This window comes from Staurois parvus, unplaced genomic scaffold (assembly GCF_062004578.1).
Source record: "Staurois parvus isolate SC_StPar_1 unplaced genomic scaffold, SC_StPar_1.0 ptg000132l, whole genome shotgun sequence".
Classification (NCBI taxonomy): domain Eukaryota; kingdom Metazoa; phylum Chordata; class Amphibia; order Anura; family Ranidae; genus Staurois; species Staurois parvus.
This window is the reverse complement of record NW_028317928.1, coordinates 6,050,047-6,070,533: the sequence shown is the minus strand read 5'-3', so window position 1 is coordinate 6,070,533 and position 20,487 is coordinate 6,050,047. Positions and strand designations below refer to the sequence as shown.

General features: G+C 51.1%; 1 protein-coding gene across 1 annotated transcript in view; it reads left to right on the top strand.

Moving 5' to 3' along the window:
- LOC149466237 (uncharacterized) overlaps positions 1 to 20,487 on the top strand; it is a 102,115-nt gene that overhangs the window by 62,802 nt on the left and 18,826 nt on the right. The window contains exon 6 of the mRNA XM_089672718.1: positions 18,214 to 18,258. Within this exon, the coding sequence (XP_089528844.1) occupies positions 18,214 to 18,258 (45 nt within the window). The remainder of the gene's footprint in view (positions 1 to 18,213; positions 18,259 to 20,487) is intronic.

The following is a 20,487-nucleotide window of genomic DNA, read 5'->3' as shown; positions in this document are numbered from 1 at the left end:
GTGCGCTGGGGACGCCTATTCAGTGGAGTGCTAGTGGTACCGCCAGGCGGTCCCTTACAGTACCAGAAGGCCATGACTGAGTCTAGAGGAGGGCCCTCGCCGCTTGAGGAGATCTGCAGGCACCTGTCTAACTTGACGCAGGCCGTATCGGCCCTGCAGGACAGATGTCAGCAGATTGAGAATCACTTCCAGACCTGCACTATATCCGTTTCTGCCCCACAGGCCGCGGTCCCCGCACCCCCGGCCGTAGCAGCCCCTGTACCGGTTTCTGGGGCATCCGCCCTACTCCCGGCGGCCGAACCCCGAGTACCCCTACCGGAACGGTTTCACGGGGACCGCACACGCTTCAGGTCATTCCGTGAGTCCTGTCTCCTCTATTTTGAGTTGCAACCACGAACCTTTGTGACTGAATCCGTGAAGGTGGGGTTCATCATCTCCCTCCTGCAGGGTGAACCCCAAGACTGGGCCCACCGACTGTGGGGAAAAAATGACCCTCACCTTAGCTCGGTTGACTTTTTTTTTGACGCAATGGCCATCCTATACGATGACCCACAGCGGGCAGCTTCTGCTGAAGCTACTTTGTACACGCTCCGGCAAGGCCGCCGAGCGGCGGAGGAGTACGCGTCTGAATTTAGGCGCTGGATGGGGGACACACGTTGGAACGAGTTTGCTCTCCTGCATCAGTTCCGTATAGGCCTATCAGAAGGCCTGAAAGATGAGCTCGCCCGGGTGGAGGTGCCTGAGACTTTAGAGGACTTAATTGCACTGACTATTAAGATTGACCGTAGACTGCGGGAACGCAGGTTTGAGAGGTCCGGCCAGGGTCATGGAAATCCCTGGGGGCCATTTCAAGGGCCCAGTCAAGCACCTAGGCCAAACATCCAGAACCGGCCACCTGGAGATATCCCTGAACCTATGCAACTCGGCCTGGCGCGGCCTAAACTATCTCCAGAGGAACATCAGCGCAGACGATCCCAGAACCTGTGCCTCTACTGTGGCGAAGCTGGTCATATGGTACGATCCTGCCCGCAGAAACTGAGTAAGTGCACCTCTTCTTCCTTGTCCATTGGCAATGTTAGTCCATCCCAATACTTAGTGGTGCCCCTTTCCTTTCAGCTTCCGGAAAGGACCGTGGAAGTGTCGGCCATAGTTGATTCAGGGGCATGCAGCTGCTTCCTGGACATTAAGTTTGCTCACCAGCAGGGTATTCCTCTCCAATTGAAACAGAAGGGGTTCAATATTTATTTGGCTGACGGTTCCCGGATAAAATCAGGGGTGGTGAACCAGGAAACCCCCTCCATCGCCACTGTCATTGCCGGCCAGCACCAGGAACTGCTCCGCCTGGATGCTATAGCTTCACCCCTCTTCCCAGTCATTTTGGGGCTCCCATGGTTACGGGCCCATAACCCCCAAATTGACTGGGAGACCGGAGTAATTTCGTTCCCTTCTCCATACTGTCGGGTATACTGCCGCACTTCGGGCCCGGGGGTCCCCCAAATCCTCCTGTGCTCTGAGGGGGAAGCTGAATTAAAACAGGTAATCCCGGCAGCCTACCATGAGTTTCTAGATGTGTTCAGCAAGCGGGGAGCTGATACTCTACCCCCCCACCGCCCTTATGACTGTCCCGTTGACCTGTTACCCGGTTCAGAAATTCCTTTTGGGCGAATCTTCCCCCTTTCAGAGCTCGAATTGGGAGCCCTGAAGGAATATATCGAGGACAGCCTCCAGGAGGGGTTCATCCGCCCCTCCACTTCACCGGCGGGGGCGGGAATTTTCTTTGTTGAAAAAAAGGACAAAACCTTGAGGCCGTGTATCGATTACAGGGAGTTGAACAGGGTCACGATAAAGAACCGTTACCCACTGCCGTTAGTACCAGAATTGTTCCAAAGTTTAAAAACAGCAGTGGTTTTTACAAAGCTGGATTTGAGGGGAGCATACAACTTGGTTCGCATAAGGGAGGGGGACGAGTGGAAGACGGCCTTCCGCATCCGCTTCGGCCATTTTGAATATTTGGTCATGCCGTTCGGTTGTGTAATGCTCCGGCCACGTTTCAACACTTTGTGAATGACATTTTTAGGGACTTCCTGGATGTCTTTGTTATCGTCTATCTAGACGACATTTTGATTTTCTCCCCTTCCTTGGGGGAACACAGAATACATGTAGCGAGGGTATTGGGGCGATTGCGGCAGCATGGGTTGTACGCCAAGGCAGAGAAATGTTGTTTCGAACAATCCAGCATTACTTTCTTGGGCCTGATCATCTCCACCGCGGGGGTCGCGATGGATCCCCAGAAAGTCGCTGCAATACTGGATTGGCCTGAACCCACAGACAGGAAAGGCGTCCAACGGTTTATTGGTTTTGCAAATTTTTACCGAAAGTTCATCAAGAACTTCTCGGGTCTGGTCTCCCCCATTACTCAGCTAACCAAGCTGGGAACCCGGTTTAGATGGACACCTGAAGCTCAGAAAGCTTTTGAAGCCTTGAAGAAGTTGTTCACCTCGGCACCCATTTTGGGTCACCCAGACGCCGCCCTGCCCTACATCCTGGAAGTGGATGCATCGGAGAATGCGGTAGGTTCCATTCTCTCCCAGCGGAAGGGCACCAAGGAATTGCTCCATCCTGTAGCTTTCTTCTCACGGAAGCTTATCCCAGCAGAGAAGAATTATGATATCGGTGATCGAGAGCTACTGGCGATCAAAACGGCATTAGAGGAATGGAGGTACCTGCTGGAAGGTGCTATGCACCCCATCTTAATTTTTACTGATCACAAAAACCTAGAATATCTGAGAACCGCCAAGCGTTTACGCCCGCGACAGGCAAGATGGGCACTATTCTTTTCTAGATTCAACTTCCACATTACGTACCGGCCTGGATCAAAGAACACTAAGCCAGATGCGTTATCACGTATGTACGAGGACGCCAAGGAGACCCCAGTACCCGACACCATCTTGTCCTCGGGAAACTTCTTGGCCCTTCAGTCGGACCTTCGTTCCAAGATAATGGAGGCATCCACAACCGTCTCTACCTCAGCCGGAGGGCTCCTCCAGAACAAGGGGGGACTCCTATGGAGGGAAGATCGGATTGTGGTGCCGGAGGAAGCCCGAACCCTGGTCTTGGGCCATTGCCATGACCACCCGATGGCGGGGCACTTTGGCCCAGAAAAGACCCTGGAACTTCTCCGACGCTCCTTCTGGTGGCCGGACATGGCTAAAGATTGTAAGGGCTATGTAAGGTCCTGTATCACCTGCCAAAAGAATAAGCCTTCCAGAAACAAAGTTTGGGGTCTGCTCCGACCCTTACCGATTCCTGAACGGCCTTGGCAAAAGATATCGTTAGACTTTATAGTCGAGCTTCCGCCATCACTAGACCACACAGCAGTCCTGGTGGTCGTAGACCGCTTGTCCAAAATGGCCCACTTCATCCCGTTGAAGAAAACCCCCTCGGCAGCCGAGACTGCGCGAGTTTTCATTCGTGAGGTAGTAAGGCTGCATGGGGTCCCCGAAGACATTGTCTCAGACCGAGGGGTCCAGTTCACGTCGAGATTTTGGAGGGCACTGTGCAAAGCCCTGGACATCAAATTGTCCCTTTCCTCTGCATTCCACCCTCAAACTAACGGTCAAACCGAAAGGACCAATCAGACCCTGGAGCAATACTTGAGATGCTACACTTCATTTACTCAAGATGACTGGATGCCACTTCTCCCCCTAGCGGAATTCGCATACAACAATGCCCGTCACTCAGCGACGGGCCAGTCCCCGTTCTTTGCCAACTATGGGTTTCACCCTGTCTTCCTCCCGGATTTGGTCCCGGAATGCCCAGTACCAGCATCGCAAGACGTAGTAACGTTTTTCTCCACGAACAATAAGAAGCTTCAAGAGGCCATCAGTCGGGCCCAGGAAGACTACAGGAAGGCATTCAACAGGAAACGGAGGGGAGATCTTGTGTTGCGGCCTGGGGAGAAGGTTTGGCTAGCGACGTCCAATTTAAAGATGCTTTGTCCGTCTAAGAAATTGGGACCCAAGTTTATAGGCCCCTTCTGCATTAAACGGATGGTCAACGAAGCGGCCTACGAACTCGTCCTTCCTGACACACTCAAAATCCACCCAGTCTTCCATGTGTCTCTGCTGAAGCCAGTAATCCCAGATGCCTTCCCTGACCGAGAATCTAGACCCCCGGAAGCCATAACGGTCGAGGGTGAGGAGGAATTTGAGGTGGAATCAATCCTGAAGTGTCGAAGGAGGGGGGGCCAGGCCCAATTCCTAATCAAATGGAAGGGCTATGGCCCTGAGGACAATTCCTGGGAACCAGCCCAGAATGTCCATGCACCTAGACTTGTCCGGAGGTTCTTTCGCGATCACCCGTGGTAGAGAGATCGGGTGGGCATCCGGAGGTTGCCCGTAGGGGGGGGCAATGTCAGGGATCCCCTCGATCCCCGCCGCGATGGTCCCGGCGCAGGCGCAGTATGCCGCCCTGTGCAGGGACTCGAGCACTGGGTCCGGGCCGGCCGCGGCGTTCGAGTTCGCGCATGCGCAGTAGAAGCCGCGGCCGCCCGCTGGGCACCAATGGCAGCGCAGGGCGGGATATTTAAACGACCCTGAGCTGTCATTCAGTGCCTTCTGGTCTTACCTGTATCCTGTATCCGTGAACCTGTGTATTGTAAGTTGCTGACCCGGATTGTACGTGACCTTGCTGTATTTCTCTTGCCCAGACCCTTGCTTTGCCTGACCTCTCTCCTGAATGCCCCCTATTGGATTTGACCTGCTGTTGCTGACCTGGCGTGTGACCCGACTATTCTATGCCCGCTGCCTTGTACCTTGCCGTCCTCTCTGTTACCGACCCGGCCCATCTGACCTTGCTCATCCATCCATCCATCCCGTGCAGCGGGGTCTGCTGACCTCCTCATATCAGACTCTTCCCCGTGGGAGCCCTTGGCGCATACCACTACCACTGACGGACGCACCCAGTAGCCACGACCTGGTCTCAGGGGGCTCCAAGTCCATCCCCACCATCAGGGGCCCTGGTGAACAAGCACCCTGGGACTTAGACTCCGTGCGCTGGGGATGCCTATTCAGTGGAGTGCTAGTGGTACCGCCAGGCGGTCCCTTACAGTCCCTGAGTAACAATTCTGTGTCCCTGAGTAACAATTCTGTGTCCCTGAGTAACAATTCTGTGTCCCTCAGTAACAATTCTGTGTCCCTCAGTAACAATTCTGTGTCCCTCAGTAACAATTCTGTGTCCCTCAGTAACAATTCTGTGTCTGTCCCTGAGTAACAATTCTGTGTCCCTCAGTAACAATTCTGTGTCCCTCAGTAACAATTCTGTGTCCCTCAGTAACAATTCTGTGTCCCTCAGTAACAATTCTGTGTCTGTCCCTGAGTAACAATTCTGTGTCCCTCAGTAACAATTCTGTGTCCCTCAGTAACAATTCTGTGTCCCTCAGTAACAATTCTGTGTCCCTCAGTAACAATTCTGTGTCCCTCAGTAACAATTCTGTGTCTGTCCCTGAGTAACAATTCTGTGTCCCTGAGTAACAATTCTGTGTCCCTGAGTAACGATTCTGTGTCCCTGAGTAACGATTCTGTGTCCCTAAGTAACGATTCTGTGTCCCTAAGTAACGATTCTGTGGCCCTAAAGTCTCTCTGGCCCTAACTCTGTCCCTAATACAGACAGGTCTGTCTCTCTTGAATGACCGGAGGCTAATGGAGAATTGTAAGATGGCCGCAATTTATAGCTCCACCATTACACAGTGCTGGCTGGCTGGCTGCTGATTGGCTAATGCGATCACATGTCATGAATGAATGCATTATGGGTCAGCGCGCCTTGTCTGCGCGCCTTCCCAGAGATCCCCGCTCCGTCGCCACACATGTCGCCGCCATTTTTGGGAAAATTCGATTCGTGCATCCGAAGTTGGCTAATTTTCGGATTCGGCGCGAATCGAATATTTCCCAATATTCGAAACGAATTCCACTTCGCCATGTTCGATTCGCTCATCTCTACTCACCACCCCCACCTCACTCCCCCCACCCCAAAAAAACCCCATCTCAGCCGACCTTAAAATCCACCCCCCGACCTCAGCACCCTATGCCCCACTCCCCCATCCCCAAAAACAATCCTATCTCAGTCAACCTCGAAATCAACCCCCCCAACCGCACCACCCATGCCCCACTTCCCCCATCCCCAAAAAAATCATATTGCAGCCGAACCTCAAATTCCCCCCCCGACCTCACCACCCCCGCCCCACTCCCCCTTCCCAAAAAAAACCCTATCTCAGCCGACCTCAAAATCCATCGCCCCAACCTCACCACCCCCGCCCCACTCATCTATCCCAACAAAAACTTATCTGAGCCGACCTCGAAATCATCCCCCCCACCCCCACCACCCCCGCCCCACTCCCCCATCCCAAAAAAAACAACCTATCTCAGCTGACCTCAAAATCAACCCCCCGACCTCACCACCCCCGCCCCACTCCCCCCACCACAAAAATAACCTATCTAAGCCGACACCCAAATCAGCCCCCCCCCCCCCCCCGACCTCACCACCCCAAAAAAAAATCCTATCTCAGCCGATCTCAAAATCCACCCCCCCCGACCTCAGCACCCCCGACCTCAGCACCCCCGACCCACTCCCCCCACTCCCCCAAAAAATCCTATCTCAGTCGACCTCAAAATCAACCCCCCTGACCTCACCACCCCCGCCCCACTCCCCCCACCCCAAAAAAACCCTATCTCAGCCGACCTCAAAATCCACCCCCCCGCCCCACTATCCCCACCCTAAGAAACAACCTATCTCAGCTGACCTCAAAATCAACCCCCCAACCTCACCACCCCCGCCCCACTCCACCCATCACAAAAATAACCTATCTCAGCCGAAACCCAAATCAGCCCCCCCCCCCCGACCTCACCACCCCCGCCCCACTCTCCCCATCCCAAAAAAAAAATCCTATCTCAGCCGACCTCGAAATTAGCCACCCCGACCTCAGCACCCCGGCCCCACCCCCCTACCGCAAAAAAACCTATCTCAGCCGACTTCAAAATCCAGCCCCCCAATCTCACCACCCCCACCTGTCAGGAATGGACTCGCCAATGGTGGTGGAACTCACCTGCCTTGTGGGCTGCAGTGCCAAGGCTGGCCAGCGGATGCTCTCAGCAGCCAGAATCTCACTCCTGCAATCAAGCCATCACCTGAGGTTGATTGCAGGAGGTGTATTTAAGCAGGACCAGGCACTGTGATCAGTGCCTTGGTGTATTGTTTCCCATGAGCCCCTGTACCTTGTATTCTGTGAGTCTTCTGTTGCTGACCTCTGCATTGTTCCTGACCCTGCTAACCATCTCCTGTTTAACCCCTGGCTTGCCTGACCATCCTTCTGCCTGATCCTCTGTACCACGCTGCCCGTGAGTTACTGAAACCTGCTTGTGACCCTGACCATTCTCTGCCTGCTCCTCTGTACCGCGCTGCCTCTGAGTTACTGAACCCGGCTTGTGACCCTGACCATTCTCTGCCTGATCCTCTGTACCGCGCGCTGCCTGTGAGTTACTGAACCCGGCTTGTGACCCTGACCATTCTCTGCCTGCTCCTTCGGTACCTCGCTGCCCGCACATTGCTGACCTGGCCTGCCTGACTACGCCTTACGCTACCCAGATGATCCATCTATCCATCCCGCATGGATCTGGCCGTTACCAGGTCTGCCAGCCTCTTCGCGTCAGGCTCCTTTCCCCGCACACCTCTGATGACGCTCTCTACCATTGCTGGATGTACTCAGGGGTCGCAACCTGGTCTCAGTCTGCTCCAAGTCCATCCCCACCATCAAGGGCCCTGGTGAATAAGCAGATTGGGACTTAGACCCCGTTCTGTGGGTTGCTAGAGACGTCGCCAGGCGGTGCTTAACAATACCAAACGGCCTGCCTGAACATTCCACCTCTCCAGCCCTGACTACACCTGTGTTCCCACACATTTCTGGTCATACCCGGATCCCTGACACCGCCCCACTCCCCCCACCCCAAAAAAATCCTATCTCAGCCGACCTCGAAATTAGCACCCCCGACCTCAGCACCCCTGCCCCACCCCAAAAAAAAAACAATCTCAGCCGACCTCAAAATCCGCCCACCCCCCCGACTTCACCACCCCCGCCACACTCTCCCCACCCCAAAAAAAAAACAATCTCAGCCGACCTCGAAATTAGCCACCCCGACCTCACAACACTCGCCCCACTCCCCCCAACCCCAAAAAACCCTATCTCAGCCGACCACAAAATCCACCCCCCCACCCCAAAAAACACCTATCTCAGCAAACCTCAGAAGCCACACCCCAGACCTTACCACCCCCACCCCACTCCCCACACACCAAAAAAACCCTATCTCAGCCGACCTCAAAATCCATCCCCCAACCTCACCACCTCCGCCCCACTCCCCTCACCCTCAAAAAAAAAAAAAAAACAGACGACATCCAAATCAGCCCCCCCCCCCCCGACCTCACCACCCCCGCCCCACCCCAAAAAAAAAACCTAACTCAGCCGACCTCAAAATCCACTCCCCCGCACCTCACCACCCCTGCCCTACTACCCCCATCCCAAAAAAAACCCATCTCAGCCGACCTCGATATCCCCCACCCCCAAAAAAAAAAACTTATCTCAGCCGACATTGAAATCCGCCCCCTCGACCTCACTCCCCCCCCCCCCCCAATAAAAAAGCTATCATAGCCAACCTTAAAATCCACCCCCCCCCGACCTCACCACCCCCGTCCCACTCCCCCATCCCAAAAAAAAACCTATCTCAGCCGACCTCAAAAACAGCCTCCACCCCAAAAAAAATCCATCTCAGCCGACCTCAAAATCCACCACCACAATTGCCCCACTCCCCCACTCCAAAAAAAAAAACCTTTCAGCCGACCTCGAAATTCCCCCCACCGACCTCACCTCCCCCGCACAAGTCCCCCCACCCCAAAGAAAATCTCAGCCAACCTCACCACCCCCACCCCCCAACCACAAAAAACAACCTATCTCAGCCAACCTCAAAACCCGCCCCCCGACCTCACCACCCCCACCCCCCAACCCCAAAACAATTTCTAAGCTGACCTCAAAACTCGCACCCCGATCTCAGGATCCCCGCCCCCCCAAAAAAGAAACTCAGCCGACCTAGAAACCCGCCCCTCTGACCTCACCACCCCCGCCACACTCTCCCCACCCCAAAAAAAAAAACAATCTCAACCGACCTCGAAATTAGCCACCCCGACCTCACGACACCTACCCACTACCCCCAACCCCAAAAAAACCCTATCTCAGCCGACCACAAAATCCACCCCCCCACCCCAAAAAACACCTATCTCAGCAAACCTCAGAATCCACACCCTAGACCTTACCACCCCCACCCCACTCCCCACACACCAAAAAAACCCTATCTCAGCAGACCTCAAAATCTACCCCCCCGACCTCACAACCCCTGCAGCACTCCCTCATCCTAAAAAAAAAAAAACTATCTCAGCCGACCTCAAAATCCACACCCTTGACCTCACCACCCCCGCTCCACTCACCCCACCCCAAACAAAAACCTAACTCAGCCGACCTCAAAATCAACCCCCCCCGACCTCACCACCCCCGGCCCACTCCCCCGACCCCAAATAAATCGTATCTCAGCCGACCTTGAAATCCACCCCCCTGACCTCACCACCCACGCCCCACTCACCCCACCCCCCAAAAAAACCTCTCAGCTGACCTCAAAATCAACCCATCGACCTCACCACCCCCGCCCCACTCACCCCACCCCCAAAAAAAACCTCTCAGCTGACCTCAAAATCAGCCCGTCGACCTCACCACCCCCACCCAACTCCCCCCTCTCCAAAAAACACCCTATCTCAGCCGACCTCAAAATCCACCCCCCCCCCCCCGACCTCACCGACCTTGCCCCACTCCCCCCACCCCAAAAAACACCCTATCTCAGCCGACCTCAAAATCCATCCCCCAACCTCACCACCTCCGCCCCACTCCCCTCACCCTTAAAAAAAAAAAAAAAACAGTCGACATCCAAATCAGCCCCTTACCCCCGACCTCACCACCTCCGCCCCACTCCCCTCGCCCTCAAAAAAAAAAAAAACAGCCGACATCCAAATCAGCCCCCCCCCCCCGACCTCACCACCCCCGCCCCACCCCAAAAAAAAACCTAACTCAGCCGACCTCAAAATCCACTCCCCCCTACCTCACCACCCCTGCACTACTACCCCCATCCCAAAAAAAACCCATCTCAGCCGACCTCGATATCCCCCACCCCCAAAAAAAAACTTATCTCAGCCGACATTGAAATCCGCCCCCTCGACCTCACTCCCCCCACCCCAATAAAAAAGCTATCATAGCCAACCTTAAAATCTACCCCCCCGACCTCACCACCCCCGTCCCACTCCCCCCATCCCAAAAAAAAACCTATCTCAGCCGACCTCAAAAACAGCCTCCACCCTTGCCCCACTCCCCCACTCCAAAAAAAACTCTCTGTCGACCTCAAAATCCTCACCACCTCCGCTCCACTCCCCCTCCCCAAAAAAAAAAAACCTTTCAGCCGACTTCGAAATTCCCCCTACCGACCTCACCTCCCCTGCACAACTCCCCCCACCCCAAAGAAAACCTATCTCAGCCGACCTCGAAATCGGCCTCCCCGACCTCACCACCCCCGCCCCCCAACCACAAAAAACAGCCTCTCAGCCAACCTCAAAACCCGCCCCCCGACCTCACCGCCCCCCAACCCCAAAACAATTTCTAAGCTGACCTCAAAACTCGCACCCCGATCTCACGATCCCCGCCCCCCCAAAAAAGAAACTCAGCCGACCTCGAAACCCGCCCCTCTGACCTCACCCCCCGCCCCACTCCCCCCCACGCCAAAAAAACCACTATCTCAGCCGACCTCGAAATCAGTCCCGCCGACCTCACCACCCCCACCCCACTTCCTCATCCTAAAAAAAAAACCTATCTCAGCCAACCTCAAAACCCGCCCCCCCTGACCTGTCCACTCTCGCCCCAACCCCCCAAAAATAATTTCTCAGCTAACCTCAAAACCCACCCCCTTGACCACACCACCCCTGCCCCATCCCTCCACACCCCCAAAAAAACGATCTCAGCTGACCTCAAAACCTGCCCCCCCCGACCTCACCACCCCCGCCCCACCTCCCCACCCAAAAAAAAAACTATTTCAGCCGAACTCGAATCCCACCCCCCGACCTAACCACCCTCGCCCCACTCCTCCAACCCCCCCAAAAAAACTTCTCAGCTGACCTCAAAATCCGCCCCCTCGACCTCACCACCCCAACCCCACTTCCTCATCCTAAAAAAACATTTCTCAGCCGACCACGAAATCAGTCCCCCCAACCCTCACCACCCCTGCACCACTCTCCCACCCCAAAAGAAACCCTATCTCAGCCGACCTCAAAATCCACCACCCCGACCTCACCACCCCCGCCCCACTCCCCCACCCCAAAAAAAAACCTGTCTCAGCCGACCTCAAAATTAACCTCCCCGACCTCACCACCCCCGCCCCATTCCCCCACCCCCAAAAAAAATCCTATCCCAGCCGATCTCAAAATCCACCCCCCCCCCCTGACCTCAACCCAAAAAAACCCCTATCTCAGCCGACCTCAAAATCCGCCCCCCGACATCCTGCCCGCCCCACTCCCCCCACCCCAAAAAACACCCTATCTCAGCCGACCTCGAAATCCACACCCCCAACCTCACCACCCCCACCCCCCTCTCCCCACCCCCGAAAAAACCCTATCTCAGCCGACCTCAAAATAAACTCCCCCCACCCCCCAAAAAAAACTGTCTCAACCGACATCCAAATCAGTCCCCCTACTCGACCTCACCACCCCCGCCCCACTCCCCACCCCAAAAAAAATCATGTCTCAGCCGACCACAAAATCCACCCCCCCCCCCAACCTCACCACCCCCAACCAACTCCCCCACCCCAAAAAAATGCTATTTCAGCCGACCTCAAAATCCACTCCCCCCACCCCCTAAAAAAACCTGTCTCAACCGACATCCAAATCAGCCCCCCTCTCCGACCTCACCACCCCCGCCCCATTCCCCCCCCCGAATAAAACCCTATCTCAGCTGACCTCGAAATCCGCCCACCCCGACCTCACCACCCCCGCCCCATTCCCCCACCCCAAAAAAAAAAAACAATTTCAGCTGACCTCAAAATCAACCCCACAGACCTCACCACCCCCGCCCAACTCCACCCACCCCAAAAATAAATTATCTCAGCCGACCTCGAAATCCGACCCCCTGACCTCACCACCCCCGCCACACTCACCCCACCTCGAAAAAAAAAACAATCTCAGCTGACCTCGAAAACCCACCCCCCTGACCTCACCACTCCCGCCCCAGACCCCACCCCCCAAAAAAAAAAAAAACTATCTCAGCCGACCTTGAAACCCACTCCCCAACCTCAGCACCCTCGCCCCACCCCCCCAACCCCCCAAAAAACTATCTCAGCCGACCTCAAAACCTGCCCCCCCAACCTCATCACGTCCGCACCACACCAAAAAAAAAAAAAAAAACTTGTCTCAGTCAAGCTCGAAACCCGCCCCCGTGACCCCACCACCCCCAACCCACCCCCCCAAAAAAAAACTATCTCAGCAGACTTCAAACTGCCCCCCCGACCTCACCACCACTGCCCCACCACCCTACACCCCAAAAAAACCTCTCAGCCGACCTCAAAACCCGCCCCAACCCCCCCAAAAAAAAATTCTCAGCCGACCCCGAAACCTGCCCCCCCCCGACTTCACCACCCCCGCCCCCCAAGAAAAAAATTCTCAGCCGACCTCGAAATCCCACCCCCCCAACCTCACCACCCCTGCCCTACCCCCCACCCCCCCAAAAAAAACTGTCTCTGATGACCTTGAAACCCGCCCCCCCGACCTCCCCTCCCCTGCCCTGCCCCCCCCACCCCAAAATAAAAACTGTCTCAGCCGAACTTGAAACCTGCCCCCCTTACCTCACCACCCCCGCCCCACTCCCCCACCACAAAAAAAAACTATTTCAGCTGACCTCGAATCCTGACCCCAACCCCCCTATCCCCCCTCCCCGACCTCACCACCACCACCCCAAAAAAACAAATTATCTCAGCCGACCTCGAAACCCGCCCCTCCATTTTTATTTCTATTCTTTTTTATTCTGTTCAGTTTCACTATTCTTTTCTATTCTATTCTATTTCTTTACTTTCTATTCTTTTTTTATTCTATTCTTGTTTTCAAATTTGATTAGAATTCGATCTAGACAAAATCTAATTTTGTTATTTCGAATTTGTTTAAATTCATTACTATTGCAATTCGGAAAGTTGGATACATCCAAATCTCTGAATAACAAAAAGTTTTTCCGAATTTCAGTTTGGAACAAAGCGAACCACACATTTGGCCTAGGGGCAGACTGACAACTCATGGGGCCCCCGGGCAATAGGGGATCATGGGGCCCCTGTGTCTTTGCCCAAACTCAAAGTCTATGAAAAAGGTACCAGGGGCATCTCATGGGGCCCCTTACTGACCTCGGGCAGTGCTCGAGTTTCCAAATGGTCAGTCCACCCCTGATTGGGCCACAATGTTCATAGAGGCTCATATTAGGGGTAATGTAGTGAAGGTGGCTATTATTAGGTCTGTAACCCTAGAATATCAGGTACATTAGCTGCTGTTGTTGAGGAAGGGGAACCCAAACAAAGGTTTGCTATGGCTTCCTGGAACTTGTAGTCACCCTCTTAGCCACGTGTGTTCAGTTTTTTTGGGCTGAATTCTATTCTATCCTCCTACCCACCTCTGAGCACCATCCCTTGGTTCCACCCCCTACCCACCTCTGAGCACCATCCCTCGGTTCTACCCCCTGCTCACCTCTGAGCACCATCCCTTGGTTCCACCCCCTACCCACCTCTGAGCACCTTCCCTTGGTTCTACCCCCTACCCACTTCTGAGCACCATCCCTTGGTTCCACCCCCTACCCTCCTCTGAGCACCATCCCTTGGTTCAACCCCCTACCCTCCTCTGAGCACTATCCCTTGGTTCTACCCCCTACCCACCTCTGAGCACATACCTTTGTTCCACCCCCTTCCCAGTACCACCTCTTTTACAGAATTCAGAATCAAGTAATATTTTGTAGTGCTAAGTAATGGGTATGGAATTTGTTAATGATAGTAAAAAAAATCGTAAAATAGATCTCCTGCAGCCAGCAACCACAGACTCCCACCAGCATCAATAAACCCGCCTCCTAGCAACAATAGATCCCCCTACACAATAACTGACCCCTTAACAACAATGGATCCCCCCGCAACAAAATACAACCCCAGCAACAGTAGACCCCCAGCAGCCACAACAGACCTCAAAGCAACTAGCATCATTAGACCCTCCAACAGCCAGCATCAATAGACCTCTCCCTCAACAGTAAACCCCTCCCAGCAACATCTCATCCCCCAGCACCATAAGTCTCCCTAGCAACAGTAGATCCCCCACCACCAATTATAGACCCCAACACAAAAATAGATCCCCTTCAGCAACTATAAATCCCCCAGCAACCAGCATCAACAGACACTCCAGGACACCCCAGCACATCCTTGCCTTTACATACATTCAGTGCTGGAGGTGCCGGAACTGCGTCTTCAACCCCCCCCCCCCCCCACACACACACACACACACACACACACACATTCCCGAGTTCAACCAATAGAAAAAAATAATTAAATAGAATACAGATAGTAAAACCTCTGTATACATGTAGGACACCCTTGGGTGGAACTTGGCTAGATATATAGGTTCAGCTCCCACCTAAATCTGGTGACACCTCCGATTAAACCCAGAACACTTCGACACTCTGAGAATATTTTTTATGGGTTTTATTGAAGACAAACCCTGAAAAAGATCTAGCTGATTAAAACAGGTAATGTACATAAAACACAGATACCACTTTGCATAACGCAGTTAATAAGAAGTCACAATTCACTCGCCAAAGACTCCAAAAACAGACTAGTATCACACTGACTAGGGTGGCATATGAGAGTGACATTGACACATGAAACAATAATTGTTAATAAGGTTTAGCAGCTTATTGACATTTGTTATAGCAGTACTATCTAGAGCAGAAATATCCTATCTAACCACTGGCCAGTGGGATGAAACCTAAAGTCTCTCAATGTTGGGGCCCTTTAATCAATGGAAGAGCGCTCATCTCTGCATGGGAGAGTATTTGTAATCCAGGGGTAGCAGGATAGCACAGTCTCCTTTAAGCAGAATCTTCCAGTGAACATTGCAATAGAAGAAAACAACACTTCAACAAATCTTTACCATACAAGTGAAATCCTGATATACTGACACTTGCTCAGTATATTCAAAGCAGCAAGCTTCTGTGGGGACTTGGAACTAAACACACTCTTCAGCCACAGCACAAGTTTTGAGGAGACAATCACCAGTAATATACAGAAACAGAGTTCTCTCATCAATCAGCAGCAGGAATAGCTAATTCTGAGCAGCTTGGGCTTTCCAAGATCTAAGTCACTCTGAGAATTAGAGAACAGGCTTTCTCATGGCCATTCTCCAGAGATGAACAGCAAATGCAGCAATATCAAAATCCCCTTTCATCACAGAGTACTCACTGTTTCTGGATTGTTCTCTAGATAGCATTAGACAGTAGTATAAATCCTCTCTCTTTCAGCTGCTCCAGACTTTGAGAGACACATGCACTTGAGTGGCTGTAATCCTGAGTGTCAGACAGGATAATCCTTGATTTGCACATTGTCCTCCTGCAACAATTCCTCTGCTACACACTCCCAGCCCAGTCCATGGGCTCTAGCAGCACAGAGAGTGAGACTTTACACCAGGAGCCCTTGCTCCATGCGGTCCCCTGAAAATGTCTGTGTCAGGAATGGACTCGCCAATGGTGGCGGGACTCACCTGCAGCCCTGACATTACACCAAGGCCATTCCTGACCAGAAGTGGCTGCACAGGGAAGCCATCTTGGCTTGTTGTGAAGGATGCATCCGGAGGAGGGTATATACTTGTATCTGCTAGTCTTAGATGACAGAGAATATGCCTATCAGACTTTGCAGGAGTATGCCAGGGATCAGCTGCTAGAGTGCATACGGGTCGCTCATTCACTAGTAGATCAGGGCACAGAGTTCTCTGAGGTGCAACCATTGATTCAGGCTTGTGTTGAGTTGGCTTCATCTAATACCTCTGAAAGCAGGAATGACTTTCTTCCACCATTCAGTACAGATCAAATAGAATCACTGGTATGGTTGTTGGAGGATGACCCGGATTGCTTCTGGGAGCATTATTCAGCATGTTCACCACAGGTGCTAGTGGAGTGTATAAACGCAGTGCAGTCTTTGGTCAGACAGGCTATGTGTAAGCTGAGTTTTGTTCAACCAATACTAGAGTCCTGGTCAGACTTGTTACACCCAGCCTCAGGCAGCTTGCAACAAACCAGTCCTGCTTCCAATCATTCCTCTGCTCAAAGCTCTACTCCTGCATTCCCGACAGCACCCCCAGTGACAGCCCAATATACCCTGTTATCTACCACATGTCAGTACCCTGTTCCCACTCGCTGCACCTATCCTGCCTTTAACCCTGTAAAAAAGGCCGCTGTAGCAACTATTCCCTCCTCTGTTCCATCCTCCAGCTCTTCTCTGTCTCCAGCTACTCCCTGCATTTACTTGCAGTGCCCCAGTAACTAAACCCAAGAAGAAGCGAAAATTCTTTCCAACCAGTACCATCCTATCAGTATCCAAACCGGTCAGGGTGCTGTCTGTGAACCCGCCTTCCATTGTTCAGCCTGGTGCCCTAATGCCTGATGACCAAGTGTACGCTACCCGGCTTGATGATCCTACCCGGCCTGATGATCCTATCCAGCTGGATGATCTGGTGCCCGCTACCCAGCATGATGATCCTACCCGGCCTGATGATCTGGTGCCTGCTACCCAGCCTGATGATCCTATGAATGAATGACTTGTTTATAGAGGGGGGGTCCCTCAGAGTCAAGTCTCAGTCATGCATAAACTGTCAAATACCTTTTTAAATTATGGCTCGTGATATCCAAACCCCTCCCACTCACAGGTGGACGGTATATCACCACTCATGTGACCCCCAAGCTTTGGATATGAAAACTTACAATCATACTCATATATTACAAATAAACATAGATCAGTACCCTAGAGCCACATGGTATGTGACAGTCTATGCATGATTGATATTTTTCTCTGAGGAAGAGGGAATCCCCCTCAAAATGCTTCAACCATTATGAGTGTCTTACCATGGTTGGGACTCGTGCAGTTGACCAGGTCATGTAGGACATTGTTGTTATTGATTAGCTTGAGTTTGTGAGTATACATCTCTTTTATCACTTTAATAAAAGGATCTATAAAGATAATGCGCAAGGCTGGAGCACCCTCTGTTCTTTGCCTCCTCATGTTAGAGCCTCCAGCAAGGAGAACAATGAGCAGTACAGTGATTCTATCACCAAATCTCATTCTAAATCTGGTGAGAACTAGTAGATACAGCAGTGCCTTAGATCTCACACTGTAGATATACAGCTATGAAAGTGTGAGTACAGGAGTGCCTAGACACCCTCACATACCACCAAGTACACTTCTATGCCTTAGAAGGAATTCCAGACAAAAGGTTAATTTTTTGGTGTATTGCTCAAGCACAATTACTTTATTCCACTTCAAGTTCCTTTTTAAATGAGTGACTTGCATGAACAGACAGACAGCCATTATTGCTTTTGATTAAAATAACGATCCTCGACTACCAGACATTAGTAGGCTACAATTTTAGTCTTCCTCTGGCACACATAGTTACATCAAATGTTAGTGGTTTCTATGCATTAGTACAATAATGCCCTGTGCACAGAACAAGGCCAATACAAAAATGGTTCCCTGATTACATAGTTACATAGTTAGTCTGGCTGAAAAAAGACAAAAGTCCATCCAGTACAACCATTAAAAAAAAGGTATGATCCTACACCTACAGTTGATCCAGAGGAAGGGTAAAAAAACCCAGCAAAACATGATCCAATTTGCTCCTGCTGGGAAAATAATTCCTTCCTGATCCCCCGAGAGGCAATCCGATATTCCCTGGATCAACTTGACCTATAAATGTTAGTATCTAGTTATATTCTGTGTATCTAACATCACACATTGATATAGATCTAATTGTATAGATTTTGTTTTGCTAACTCTCTCATTAAATATGTTCTAAAACTGACAGGACCACCAGGACCGAAAGGGGAAAAAGGAGACAGCGTGGCCCCAGGTAATAAGGCCATTTTTCCTGAAAGGAAAGGTTCCTTGCTTCCATAATCACATGCTATTGTAATTCTTTTGCCTACTTTATGAACAGAAATGAAGTCAGACAGTGCCTCCTATTTCTCGGGGACCCTATTAGTAATATCTCTGATTTCCCTGGTCCACATACCTGCTGTGGCCATTATAGGGTTTCCCACCATCAATGCTGGATTTGTACTTTTTCTATTTTATGGAGAACCTAACAAGGGGAGTAGGAACACATACAGGCAGAAACACCCAAAATCCAAATAACAAAACTGGAAACTATGGCTGGGATCTCAATTAGGAATGTCTAAGACATCAATTTTGGGTACAAGGTCCTTTCCTCTTATACTAGAGTACCAAATCAATTACTTTATAATATCTGCAAGCAGGGTCAGACTGGGACAATAGGCCCACCAGAGAAAGTTGGGTTTTGGAGCCCATCTGCCCAACCCATCAAATTTTTTAACACAACCCAACAATTATGTTCGTCCTCCACCATTGCCTTGAATCCTGATGCCACAACATGAAACATTTTGACTTTTCATTGTATTTATCATGCACACAATAGCAATATTTATATAGTAAATCTACATACATGATAATGATTGAGGAATCCCATATCCAAATTTAGGCCGTTATCTCTTGTGTCAAATAGAATTATTCTTAGTTCAAAAGTTTTTCTTTCCTGAATGGATTTGAAATTTCCTTTAAGAACTAAAATATTGACCTCTTTGGATGACCTCAATATTTTAGTTCTTGGCTATACCTTGCTGAGGAAGTGCAATTGCACAAAACGCGTCCAAGGAGCCATAACGCCGTGACATCCTGCCACCAGGCTCTTGTTATAGGTCCTGTGGCCCCCTTTATTACATTGTACGGTCAGTGTACTTTTACCTATTTACATATCTTGATTTTACCATTTACCCACGTGGATTAATAAATTACTTTTATCAAATTACTACACTATGGGCTATTATTTTTGTTGACTGCCCTGAGAGCCAACAATTCATTCCTAGAGCCCGAACCCCTTGGCACAGGAGATATCCTTATATTGCTGACACCAACCTATCACTACCTGAGGAGAATGCCAGATCCAGGGCGACCCACCCGATTCTATATCTGAGAGGCTTCCACGGTGGTACTCGGTGATTTCCCAGGAGAGACAACTACTGACCAGACTAATACCAAGAGGGGGAGAGTCCATTATAAGCGGTTCAGCTCATCCATCCCATCCCTGAGGGGGACCTCTGTTTATTGATTATACGCGTATATAAGATACGCATCTGGTGAGTGCGTATTTATTTTTCTTCCATAAAGTTTATTAGGGAAATGCAAAACTTAACATACAGTTGGTACAAAAAGTAAAAGGGGAGAGGGAATGGAAGGCAGACACATAAGTCAGCAAACATAAGCCACACAAAAGAAGGCTATCATGAGCTTTTGACATGGACAATCACCGTAGGTCATACAGAATAATAATAGAAGAGGTAATAAGCGGATAAGAGGTAACAAACAACCATTACACACAGGCAGGCATAGAATACTTGAGCGCCATAAAAGGAGCATCTGAGGGTCTCAAGACAAATAAATACAGGCATTTATTACCCCATGTGTCCGGATTGGAGGACAAGCGCAAAAAAAAAGGGGGATACAGGACAAACTGTAGGATAAAAGAGGGGGCTGTGGTGTGGGATGTAGGCTCTGGTTACCCGTGTGCAGGAGGAAGACTACAGAAAAACCACAGGCTCATATGGTGCTGACTCTGTATGAGTATGCGACACCCAAGGGCAGTGTGCAAAGAAAAATGACAGGAGGAGAAGGGAGAGAGAAAGAGAGGAAGAAAAAAGAAAAGAAAAAAAGGGGGGAGAAATTAATAGTTTATGACCATTATGAACAGATCAAGAGCAAGGAAATGCGTCGTGGCAATCAGGTATAGTGGACTAAAAGGTATCAACCTACAAATAAGGGGGAAAGGAGATGTCAGAATGTCTTAAGAAAGAGTAAGAGGTGAAGGAAGGGATATGGTTAGGAAAAGTTCGGCACTGGATCAACTGGAATGGCCCATAAGGGAACGAAATTGATCATATGCATGGCCAGAGATTTAAAATAAAGACGTCTCGGGAGAGAGGAGTGGTGAAGAAGGAATTGAGCTGGAGAAAAATCGAGGGGTAAAGTGGAAACAGATACGGCAATCCGATGCACCTCTCGCCAG